Source organism: Carassius auratus, chromosome 5 (assembly GCF_003368295.1).
Source record: "Carassius auratus strain Wakin chromosome 5, ASM336829v1, whole genome shotgun sequence".
In the NCBI taxonomy this organism is placed as follows: Eukaryota; Metazoa; Chordata; class Actinopteri; order Cypriniformes; family Cyprinidae; genus Carassius; species Carassius auratus.
In genome coordinates, this window is record NC_039247.1 from 6808726 (window position 1) to 6821422 (window position 12697).

The window sequence follows — 12697 nt, forward strand, 5'->3', positions numbered from 1 at the left end:
GAGGTTAAATGCATATTTCATGCAATTTAAAGAATACAAAAGGGAGGTACAAGTCTAGAGAGGGTCTGTAACTTCTGAAGGAAACAATTCATAATTTGTCTTTTTGTATGTTTTTATTTTGTTTTCCTTATTTGCCCATTAAAAACGGCTTTCTAAAATATGAAGAATCTCATTTTTTGCCGGCCTATTAAGCATCACCCTTGCCTTTCTAGTGGGTTCACCTTTATATAAGGTGTTTCACAATAGATCAAATGGAATTTCTTTTAAAATGTAAACATTATTTTTCTAGATAAATATTAAATTGGTTTAAAGTTGAATTGAATTCAGTAAAAATGTAACTGAACTAACATTGCAGTCTAGTTTAGGGATCAATTCTTGCTACTCACTAGTTGCTTAGCATGCGTACCAACATATTGGCTGTTTATTAGTATTAACAAATCACAAATTAATGTCTTATTTTTCATAACTATCTAAGAGCCCTTAATTCAAACACATACCTAAATTTAACTACCTTCACTATTAATAAGCAATAAATCAGGAGTTTGAGGCATAATTGTAGTTAATAATAGTGAGAACTGGTCTGAAAGCTAAAGCATGACCTTAATAATTAAGATTTAATGATTCATTATTAATAGTTAATAGAGATATTTACATTGTATTTGATTAATTATATTTTTGTCACTGACTTGCAACATTTCAGTAAACTGTAGCCTAATCAATTCAAATCATAGTTTTTCTTTTTATTCATATCCAAAGAGAAAGACAAAGACGTCTGCTATGGAATTAAAATAAGAGGTAGTGTGCTACTTTTTCAATTCTCAGTTCATATCACAATTCTCTCTTTTTTCTTAATAACAAAGAAGCATATAAACTCAGTTGTGGGAGATTAACTCCACTGCTAAACTTGCAATTCTTAAAAATTAGAATTGTAAGATATAAACTCAATTGCAAGAAAAAAAAATCAGAATTGAGTTTGCATGTTGCAAGTCTTCCTCCCCCTCAGAATTGTGAGATGAAAAGTTATTGTTGGTGTGAACAGGACATCATCAGTACATTTGGTTCACTGAATTAAGCAAGCTGCAAAGCATTTGTTTCTTAAATAATCATTTACTTATAAATTGTTGGAAAATGAACAAAACATGATGAAATGTTAAACCATAACAAATTACCCTCATGTATTTTTATTTTATGCAATGAAACCATAAGTTCAACAAATGGCACCATAAAGTCCACATAATTTGTCCACCGTACTATAAATTGTTTTTTTTTAAACATTGTTTAAAGGGATAGTTCACCAACCCCATTATTAACCCTACATTATTTCCAAATGTAGCTTTGTGTTGGTTTAAATCTAAAGATTTGACCAGTTCCCTGCTGTTTCTGTCCTCTGACTGAAATCTCTGCTGTAGGCTGTCTCTGTCATACCGTGGCTGGTCTGATCATGTTTTCACCACTGACATGATTAATGTGTTTTGTTATAAAAGCATTTGTGGGTTTAAGTAAATTAATCTTTCCCATAAGAGTTCACAATGACCAGATTAAAAACAAACAATAGGATGAGCCCCCGAGTGTGTTTTCAATCGAGCCCAGCCAACCACCTCGTGGTTACATTTCCTGAAACAAACATGTTTACTGGAATTAACAAGACTGATCTCTCCAGTCTAGGTCTGACTTCCGTCTAAAACTGCAAACCAAATGTGAAATTACAGAGATTCACGATTTGACACCAAACGCAAGATATAATTAAGTCGTATATAAATATGCAGTTCTGTTCCACTCTCAGCACAAGACTGACAAACTTGGAATATTCTTGCATTTTTCACAGGAGTTTGAACAAACAAGGTAATATTTTACCAATTTATACTTTCATATCCAGAGCACATATTATTTTTTTTAATGTGTAATGTTATCTAGTAATCTTGTTGCCCATTATTGATTGTTTTCATTATTAAGATGAATAATTTTCATTCTCTAACAGGGAGAGACGTTTAATAAAAGATGGATGGTTTGGGACTAGCACTGTTTGGAATATTTTTAGTGTCATTCACGATTTCTACACCGGTAAGAAGATTATATGTTTTTATATTTACATTCAGACTATGTTTATCTATGCATTCTCATATTAAGCATGGTTACTTAAGTGAACTAGGTAATTTAGGTTAGAAATAATACATTATATATATATATATATATATATATATATATATATATATATCGGCTACACTATGGATCATACGTGCTTTAAAAATTCATTTTGATTTGCATTTGAAATATTTTCAGGAACTTTGACAAAAATCATAATTATCGATTATTCCCTTGAAATTGTAATTGCGATTATTAATTACGATTATCACACATTCCACTGAATGAGGTTTATGCCATTGTATGATTCAACTGCATGATGTATTTTTTATGAAAATAAGTTGAAAACACTCAAACTGAAAAACATTTAGTGCTTTTCTATAGTACTAAAAATGTGACCCAGGAGCACAAAACCAGTCTTAAGTTGCTGGGGTATATTCGTAGCAATAGCCAAAAAAACATAGTATGGGTCAAAATTATCTTTTTTTTTTTTTTTTTGATAATTGACTATTGACTGGATATTGACTAAAGATCATGTTCCATGAAGACGTTTTGTAAATTTGAAATATGAAAAACCCATCTTAAGCACACAGAACATAAGTGGACTTTAAACGATTAATTGCCGCTTTGAACAATTACGTAATTGTGACTTCCATAATTGTAATTGCGATTGATTGTGCAGCCCTAATTTGAAACCTATTTATTATCTATCTATAATCCTCTGACAGGTTAATCATAATGACAAGTCAGCAGAATCCAGTTTTGAATCCTCTGAATCAAATGAGTTGAGCTCTTCAGAGGAGGTCACAGTACTGAGGACGACATTAAAACCCATTGAGCTGAGCACCATGGGACCAGACGGTCCGGGGAACAATCTGCACCAAGTCATCGAAACTACCCCACATCCACCCCTTGAGCAGACCACATCGCACCCTTCCCTCACAGAACAAGAGGTTGTGGAGCCCGTCATGAATATAAGCATTGTTCCTCTTGAACCATTTGTGCCAGTTACTGGAGGAACAGTTACTGGACGACCAGTTACTGAAACCCCGGGTATAAACGTCTCAGAACTGCAATTGTACACGGTCGCGCTCACCAGTCCTGAGGAAAAACCTGTCAGAGGAGACAACATTTAATCAGCCAGTGTGCTGAGTATTTACTAGACTTGTCTATTCCCCAAAACATGGTGCTATAGGTGGAAGGGTTACCTTGATAAGAGGATGATCAACCTTGTATCATCTTCACTGTTCTTCAGTAGCATTTTACAGTTGAGCCGAATTATCTTCAGAATTACACAATATCGTTTTCAGCTAATATGGTGTCTATTCATTTACAATTTTTAATTATTAGCTGAAACAGTATTTCTTAAGAAGTGTGAAAGTTATATAAAGCAAACCACAAATAGGCATGATGCATGTTAGACTAAGTTTTTCCAGGAACTATGCATATTCAAAAAGTAATAAAAACGTGCAAAAAAAAGTATCGTCAACTCATTTCATATTAATACATAAAAAACACAGAATGCCTTTTATATGGGAATTGTCATCTCATACAGACCCATGTTAAAGGAATGCACTGGGTTCAGTACAAACTGTTGTTTTGGTATCATTAATATACAATTATAGTTTTTAATATTTTGAATTTATTTGTCAAGTTTTTGTTTTGTGTTCTGACGTATACAACTCTTAATTATACTATTAGTTCTAATAAAAAGAGAGATGTGTAGTTGAAATAAACTTCCTGTTTTTTTTTCTTTTCTTTCCAGTTCATCTTTAATTTTATTTCAAGTTATGATTTTTTTTTTTTTTTTTTTACATCCTCATTGGGGTTGTACATAGAAACAGTGAAAAGTAGTGCAGTGAAAAGCAAAAACGCTGCATTCTAAAAAATGTGTTCTGTGAATGTCCCCTTAAACACTTACCTGGAAAACATTCACACAGCATGCATTTTGCTGTGAAAATTTGAAAACAGTTTCTCAAGCAGCTCACAACATCTTGTTAATATAGTGACAATATAGCTGCTTGCAGCAATTTCAAAAAGTTGGCCTGATGGTTTGTCTGATCCTTGTATCCACAGATTCAACATTGTACAAACAATCCATAGACACCAAGATCACGATATTCTGACAACATGTTCAAAAGTTATAATCAAAAATATCAATTTCACATATCTTATGGCCTGTAGGTGGTGCTGTTCCCAAATTTGGTATGGGCCCTCAGACCATGGTTCTGAAAAAGCATACCAATTTTCATTTCAAATCATCAAAAAGTGTCCGAGATACAGCCTCTGAACCAATTACGGGTCATCTCTCCTGTGACTAAAAGCTTGTATTTCACAACCCTTTCAATGAAGGCGAGCTCACCATTCACTGCTGCCAGCTAAAGTCAAGACTAAACATATGTGGAGGCCACAAATAACCCACACCCACAGCTGTGGGACAGTAGTAACGGCAGATCTTAGGTGTTTCATATCAGGGGGGTGCAAATGCTCAGGGGTTTTGGATTGATTTGTGTTGGCAATTAAGTGTTGCAACCATTGTATTTGAAGTGCAACAGAAGTACGCTTTGAAAAAAGAAAAGAAAACAGAAATTTAATTCTCAAAAATGGCTGAATATCAGTATTAATGCCTGTTCACACCAAGGACGATAATTATAAAGATAACATTTAAGAAATAGTTCTAAAAATCGTTCTCAATATTAAAGAATAGCAGAGTCCACACTACAGCTATAAAGATGAAGGCACAGGGAAATGGTATCATTGGAATCATTTTCAGAAGCATTTGTTTTCCAGTTGATGAACGATAAAAACATTAACATCAGAATCAATCCTGCTATAAAGCGAGCTCGAGAATTTTAAGTGGCAGACGAGCGTCTGCTTGGAATAAACAGACGATAATATAGTTATCATTCTTGGTGTGAATGGGCTTGTAGAAATAAACAATTTCTCGAATCATACTCAATGAATCAATTAAAAAGAAGCAAGAATTACAGAGAACGAGATTCCTTTTAGAAGACAATCTTCAAGAACCAAAAAATAAGAACCAATTTTTTTTTTTATAAGATTCCTAAAAAACATAATATGCAATGTGATCATTTTATTTTATTTCTTTAATACAATGTTTGTGGCTTGTCCAGCATTAATCAATAAATAGCATTAAATCATTTTAAAATGAACAGAAGTTCGGCGATGATGTCCACTGGCCCTCAATGAATATCAGAGCCAGATAATTTTCTGATAATCAGATATTTTTCATTAATATGAACCAAAAATGCTCTTGATAGATACTGAGGATTCAGTCAACAAAGCAGCCTATCCTCAAGCACAGGATTATCTAATATCAAAATTAACATATACAGAAGTTGCAAATCTCACACAACTGACTCTTCACAGACAGAAAATTAAAGAAGCCTCAAATATGCTCTTATCCTTTTTAATCAAGCAAGAAGAAAAAGAGCAGCTGTACAGCAGCGTGAGAGGAGAGCTTGTATTTCTATATATCAGTTGTGTAAAAGCTTAACTCAGAGCTGATTTCTTTCGTGGTGCTCCATGTCGTGCTCTTCTTCAGACTGTCATGTGTTAACAGCAGGGGCGCCGATCAGCCCTCCGTCCTGCGCCGTGTTGTAAGAGCCACAGGAGCTGCACTTCAGCCCCAACACGTGGAAGGAGACAGTGCAGTGAGCCTGGCAGTCATTGCATATGATCTGTGAACATAAAAACACATGCATTCATAAAGTGTTACATAAAGTGACTTGTAAAGGGGAATCTCACAAGAACAGATCATATTTCACCGTTACACCAAAGGAAAAAAGAATACTTCTACATAAATAAAAGCTAACCAAATGAATAAAATAAACTAGATTTAGGACCATTTATGATTGTGACCAACACTTTTTTGTAATTCCCAATAATTCTATTATTCTAATTTGTGGTCAACAGTAAAAAGTATAATAACTTTGTTTATTATTAAATCAGTATAATTAAAGGCAAATTCTACTGTGAGGAAAAAATATATATATTACATTTATTTAATTAGAATGCAATTTTTATTTCAGAAATAAGAACTGGTGAATGGTCCCACAAGAGGTGTAGTTTTATTTTGCAATATATAAAAAATTATTATAAACATAACGACTATAAATAAAACTACATAATTATAGAACATTTTTTATTAAAAAAAACAGGTAAGGTTTAAAAAAGCTATTATAAATCATTATATTACCTAAAGCTATTAGAAATCATTTTTGTTCAATGAAATAAAATATAAATATTAGATGAAATGCGCAAATTAAAATGAGGAATGTTTCCAAGTTAAAAACTAAAATAACTAAAACTGAAAATTTACTGAAAATGAAAGTCAGATAGAAACAATTCATTTTCAATTATGATAAATTAATTCATCATGATCAATGTATCACTTATTTTGGTAAAACATCATGCTTTTGGATTTAAATATTGAACAAAGCATGCAAACAAACGGCCGCTTTTATCATGTTTGTTTTGTGATTGCACTAGATCCAGTGATTTATTTCTTATTGGTTTTGTGATAACTTCTCTTTGTCTGTGAAATGATGGGGTTTTGTGACCTTGCTTCTGAGATGCGTGTAAAGGGCAGGTTTAAATGAAGCGCAGCGCAGCTTGTGGCCCGACGGTGGAAACGCACTGTTATTTTGGCCTCGGTGCTACAGGTCCGAGGTCATTAGCTCTGCCCGGCCTATCTGAAGCACTGGCTCACACTGGCCCGACAGTGGAAACAGCTATTCTTCACAGTACAATGACCAAAGTAGATGTAGCCACATCAGATCTGAATCTTTTGCCATTTTTCCTCCGCAGGATACGAGCACATCTCACAGACTCATAAACCAACATTCAATTCTGCTTGTGTCTGCATTGCTCCTCATTTGAATGGTTATTTAGATAAAGTGTGTGCTAAATGAATACATGTAAATGACGATGGCTCTGTTACCTTGACCGTAGTGTCCCGGTACTCTGTGGGCATGGGAGACTGGGAAATTTCCTTATCTCTCTCTTCCCAGACCTCCTCCATGTTGAAGACCGAATGCATGCACAGAGGACAGCGGTAAGAACTGCGGGACAGACAACATGAACTCGCCTCAGAACACGGAGCGCAGTGAGGATCAAAACATGTAAACACAGCTCAGAGGGACAACATGTTCCTGTGCAACAGATGAGTGTGACACTTCTTGAGTCTATGAAGAACTAGCAGCAAGTCATAAGAAATTATTTATGCAACGGTCACAAAAAAACCCATCATTCCTTACCCAGTTATGCACATGTCCTCAAAGCATGTTCTGCAAGCAACAACAAACATTAAATCACATTCATTTGACGACACACAGATGGTACACAGTATGATCTTAAACATACGATTTCAGCATTTTTAATAGAAAATATGTTTCCTAGCATATATACTGAAGATAAATTTAAAAGTGTTTAGGAGCATTTAAATGCAGTTGTGAATCTACCAAAATCTATCATGTTCTATTCATGACTTTTTATCATTGACAGATATTTGTTCTTGTTTTAAGCATAAACTTTTAAGCAATTTTTCAAGAGTTTTCAAAACTATACACTTTCGTTCAAAAGTTTGCAATCAGTAAGATTTGTAATGTTTTTTAAAGAAGTCTCTTCTGCTCATCATAGATGTATGTGTTTGAAATTAATTATGAAATATTAAACCTGTGAAATATTATTGCAATTTAAAATAATGTTTTTCTATTTTAATATACTTTTAAATATAATTTATTCCTGTGATGCAAAGCTGAATTTTCATCAGCATCATTACCCCAGTCTTCAATGTCAGATGATTCTTCAGGAATCAATCTAAAATGTTTTTTTTTTTGGAACCTGTGATACTTTTTTCAGGATTCTTTGATGAATAAAAAGTTAAAAAAGAACAGCATTTATTCAAAATATAAATCTTTTGCAACAATATACACAACCATTCATAAGTTTGGGGTCAGTATTTTTTAATTGTAATTTTTTTTTAAAGAAATGCCTTTATTCAGCAAGGATGTGAGAAATTAATAAAAAGTGATGATGAAGACTTATATGGTTTAAAAAGATTTCTATTTTAAATAAATGCTGTTCTTTTAAAGTTTACAGTACTAAAAAAATAATCACAAGTTCCATATATACATATATTATTATATTATCATATGCTTATATAATACAAGCGCAACTGTTTCCAACATTAGTAATAAATCAGCATATTGGAAGGATTTCTGAAGGATTTCCACAAAATATTCAGCTTTGATCGGATCAGAAAAATGTATTATATTTTAAAGTATATCGAAATAGAAAACCATTATTTTAAATGGCAATATTTTACAATATCAGTATTTTTATTTTATTTTTTTTTGGTCAAATAAATGCAGCCGTGATGAACTGAAGAGACTACTTTAAAAACAATAAAAAATCTTATGGATCCTAAACATTTAAACAGCAGTGTATATCTTCATTTTTGCATATCAAGTTAATAATATATCTTGATTCAAGAATGTTTCAATATTTGTATAGAGAGGAAAAAAGAGAGCGAGAAAATATAAGCATGCAATGACTATTAATTTAAGACTTTCTGCTTTGATTTCAGGCCTTTAAAGGCCTTGATTAGTGGAAGGGTGACATTTTAAGATGCACAAAAACCCAGATTTAACATTTTATGTCAAATAAATGTATTCAATTGTGTCCAAACCGGTAGTTAATATTACTAGTAATAATCAAACACTCACTTGTGTAGCAGATGACCACAGGGGAGCACATGAGCCCTTATTCTGGACGAGTGGATGTCCTCCATACATACAGGACAGTTCTGCCTAGACACATTCTCAACACACTGAAACAGCAGGAACTGATTAATATTTCCCTACTAACTACTAAACAATCAAGCAATGTTCAAGAATCAGGAAGAGACATTACCTTGTGATTATCTTTTAGATCAGTGGCTAAACATAAATTGCACTTCATACAATGGAAGTATTTCTCTTTCGGGCCAATTCTGAAGGTAACAGAGAAGAAGAAGAAGGTGGTCAATGAGAATCAAATGTATAGCTGCGGTTGAATAATGAAGACGCCTCTAATTTGTACATTGTTTTGCATGTTTTGTTTATTCATTTGCTAATGCAAACCTGCATATCCCGCATAGCTGGCAGTGGTACTGCTTCTTGTCTTTATCAAACAGATGGCAAACGTCACAGTAATACTCCCCGAACTTCACCTCACATTCTTTACATGTCTGCCGAGCCTGAAAAACGAGTAAGCACAGCAGCTTTAAACATTATCAGAGAAATATGCATTAAGAAAAATGTTTGGTGAGATTCATCCAAGCAAAGTCTATTTTAAATTTATAATTTAAATAGCTTAAATATGTCTTTACCTCTTGAATAGTATTGCATGCTGCACATCTGACCTCTCGGACCTTAAAGCGGTCCATCTCATGGTTCTCTTCACCATCATGACAGAGTCTGCAAACATAAAACTTCCCACAGCAGGGCGCCTACAGAGAGAGAGACAGATCACAAACACATAACAATATCAATGCACGTTCAACAGTCCAGTTTACTGCACGAGAACATCGCTGCCATCAAACAAAACTCTTTATTTACTTGTCCCTATCGAGCATAGCGTTGAGTCTAAACTAACATATCGAATCCGTTGCCTTTAAGCCAACACTAATTTGATTTGAGTAAAAAATAAATCTTATACTGAACATTAAAACCTGTCAATAGGTCTTCAGAGATGTTTATTCCCATAAGTTAGCTAGTATGCTAATTAGAATGGTTTCAATCACACGTTCTCGCGCGACAAAGCCTGCATTTAACCAAATAACCGAGCTAACTCTTTGATATCAGCAAGCATGTGCGAAACACAAAGTCTACATGTAACGTGTAAGTACATGTCGCTCACTTTTAACAAACAGCTCCGAGCGTAATGCACACATCCATCTGGCGTGGCGGCCATGTTTCATTTAAAATGATAGATATCTTTATTTAAAAGTCCTTTGACATTCGTGCTTGGGGTTCTCTATCTTTTCTATCGAACTACAAAAGGGAATAAAACAAGTTCTATAAATCATATTAAATATATATGTATTTTTTAACATGAGAAAAAATAATTAATGTAATTTAATAGTATCATAGTGAAGCTTTTAGTGACGCGTTTTTTTTAAATTTATGAAAACAGAATATTTTGGAAGATACTTAACAATGTCAAGTTAGTCTATCTATCGTAATATACTTATAATAATTATAAATATAATTTATTCCTGTGATGCAAAGCTGAATTTTCAGCATCATTATGCCGGTCTTCTGTGATGCTTCAGAACTCATTCTGATATGCTGATTTGTTATCAATAATGTTAGAAACGAAAAGATAAGCGTCCAAGCTTCCGAAAAAAAACATTGCTGGATAAATAACCACATAGAATTTTTAATTTGTTAGACAAGTTAACCAACAAGTTAAACTTAACCAGTTAAGTTTAAAAGTGTTTTAATGCCAATATATTCAGGGCCTAACATTTTAACCTGACTCTATCAGGTCTGAATAGTCTAAAAGGTCAAAAATAAGAGTGATATTATTACTAATATGTCTGTTTTTCATGAAACCCATTTGAGATTCATGAATAATTTTATCTAGTCCTGAATCCGTATTTAAGAGAGTAATGGGTCTCCAATTCCAAGTGATCTTTTTCTGTCAGGGAAATTGAGCTTTGTCTCAACAATGGCTTTTTCTAATTTATACCAGCCAGAAATGTTTTCTGATATATACCAGAGATGTTGATAAAACTTTTTTGTATGTTGCAGAGCTAATTGCAATTCTTCTCTCTTACGGTCACAAAGATTTTCTAAGCCATTATTAATCATTGGAATCAAATTTTGAATATGGTCAGTAAACGATCTGCAGATATCATAATCTTGTCACAAACTGACCACAACTTTGCTTGTTACGAGGACGAAATTTAAGAGAAGGGGTGATCTGCTATCAGATCAGCCATTTTTAAAAGTTGCTTAAAAATCCACTTCCTCTCTCTAGCCTTTGCTAGTGTAGAAGGTTGACTTTTATTGCTTTTGTGGTTTTGTGTTGTTGTTTTATGATGTGATTTTTCCCTTACCAAAATGTTTTATTAATGTCTGTTTAGCACTTTGGTGCAACTCTTTATTGTTTGAATAGTGCTTTAGAAATAAATGATATTAAATGAATGAAATGACAGTGATTAAAAACATACCCATTATTTCCCTAAATGATTGCTTAATCTGATCTATTGTGAATTTAAGCCCTTAAGAGTCTTAAAGCCACTGAATGAACTTCATGTTATAAAACTAGCTAACATGTTCAGTCAGGCACCACTGTTATGTTATACAAGATTATTTTGTGTATTGGTTTTATCTTGCATCCCGTGACGCTTTTATATGGGGGGGGGGGTGTTTTGCAATATAAAGAGATATAGGACATAAAATAAAAATAGAATAGTGGAATGGATTATTTCTGAATAAGTGATAATCTAACAGAGGCCACCAGTTACTAAATATTTATTCTTTCATTCTTTTTTTCTTATTTTTTTTTTCCCAAAGGACAATAGATAATTGCAAGGAGAATAATTCATGAACATAATGGCAATATAAGAAGCATATGCCAAAAATGTACCTGCAAAGTTAACAGGAATAATTATCTCAGTAATTAAACTTAACAACACACCCTTTTGACAATTGGAAACAATTTTGGTGAATTATTGGCTAATTTGTATGAATTTAGGGGTAGGGTAAGGGCGGACTTTCATGCTTAATTTTTTCTAAGGATCCTATATTACATCGAAATCACATAGTAAAAAATCATATAAAAATCTCCACATTGTTAAATAGGTGGGTTTTCTCAGGAGAACAAGTTGGAACTTAAGGTTTTAAAGTCTTAGTGACCTGGTTACCTTAAGTGACTTTATCTGGCATTAACTGTCCTGCTCTTTCCATTGTTTACAAAGCTAGGTTCATTGAGTAATGGCTGCTGAAAATTCAGCTATATTTGAAAATGTATTCAAATAAAAAACAGTATTTAAATTTGTAATGATATTTCTAAATTTTACTGTTTTTACTTTACTTTTGATCAAATAAACACAGCATGGTTAGCCTTTAAAAAATAAAAAATCTTAATTACTTCTAACTCTCTCTCTCTTCAATAGTTATAGTTTAATTCATGAATTTTTCATGCCTACTAATTTCTTTGTCTGTTTGGGTGCTTGTTTAAATCTAACTATCATTATCCTGTAGTAAATATGGCACTCTATTTCTAACTACTGTGGCTAAAGAGCCTCTTGTTTAGAACAAGTTTATGAATAAGAAAATGGGTGTTTAAGGGGGGTCTTAAACTCATCTGTAACTTGGTAAGAGCATTCATTCATGGACACATGGCAAGCATGCCATTTCAAAGAACTCAAAGCAGACATAACAAACAAGCAAAAGCTTAAAGGATCGTGGCATTTAATTTGAACTCTTAGCTCCTTATGGAGAGCATTAGAGCTCTGGCGCTATCTCCTGCTTGCCTCTTTATACTTAAATAAGGTAGATTTAACATCAGTAATGCTCTGAGATTTACAGGTGTACGGTAC

General features: G+C 33.2%; 2 protein-coding genes across 2 annotated transcripts; one reads left to right on the top strand and one right to left on the bottom strand.

Annotated features, from left to right (window-relative positions):
- The first annotated feature begins 794 nt into the window (after positions 1-794).
- LOC113072764 (uncharacterized) lies at positions 795-3790 on the top strand. Its single transcript, XM_026245736.1, has 3 exons — positions 795-1842; positions 1979-2061; positions 2811-3790. The coding sequence occupies exons 2-3, from the start codon at positions 1999-2001 to the stop codon at positions 3216-3218; spliced, it is 471 nt and encodes a 156-aa protein (XP_026101521.1). The 5' UTR covers positions 795-1842; positions 1979-1998; the 3' UTR covers positions 3219-3790.
- A 1376-nt stretch (positions 3791-5166) lies between these two features.
- On the bottom strand, positions 5167-10076 carry LOC113072758 (RING finger and CHY zinc finger domain-containing protein 1). The gene is made up of 8 exons (XM_026245725.1): positions 10006-10076; positions 9476-9595; positions 9228-9343; positions 9019-9097; positions 8832-8935; positions 7362-7391; positions 7046-7166; positions 5167-5783 (listed from the first exon to the last, which is right to left on the bottom strand). Exons 1-8 carry the CDS (start codon positions 10057-10059, stop codon positions 5652-5654), a joined length of 756 nt encoding a protein of 251 aa, XP_026101510.1. The 5' UTR covers positions 10060-10076; the 3' UTR covers positions 5167-5651.
- Positions 10077-12697: the final 2621 nt, after the last annotated feature.

Bases quoted from the DNA above. Each gene is read 5' to 3' on its own strand.
- LOC113072764 (XM_026245736.1), top strand. From the start codon at position 1,999: ATGGATGGTTTGGGACTAGCACTGTTTGGAATATTTTTAGTGTCATTC. The intron at 2,062-2,810 runs GTAAGAAGATTA...ATCCTCTGACAG, and splicing joins CATTCACGATTTCTACACCG to GTTAATCATAATGACAAGTC.
- LOC113072758 (XM_026245725.1), bottom strand. From the start codon at position 10,059: ATGGCCGCCACGCCAGATGGATGTGTGCATTACGCTCGGAGCTGTTTG. The intron at 7,392-8,831 runs GTGAGTGTTTGA...TGTTGCTTGCAG, and splicing joins TGTGGTCATCTGCTACACAA to AACATGCTTTGAGGACATGT. The intron at 7,167-7,361 runs GTAAGGAATGAT...TCTGTCCCGCAG, and splicing joins GAGGACATGTGCATAACTGG to TTCTTACCGCTGTCCTCTGT.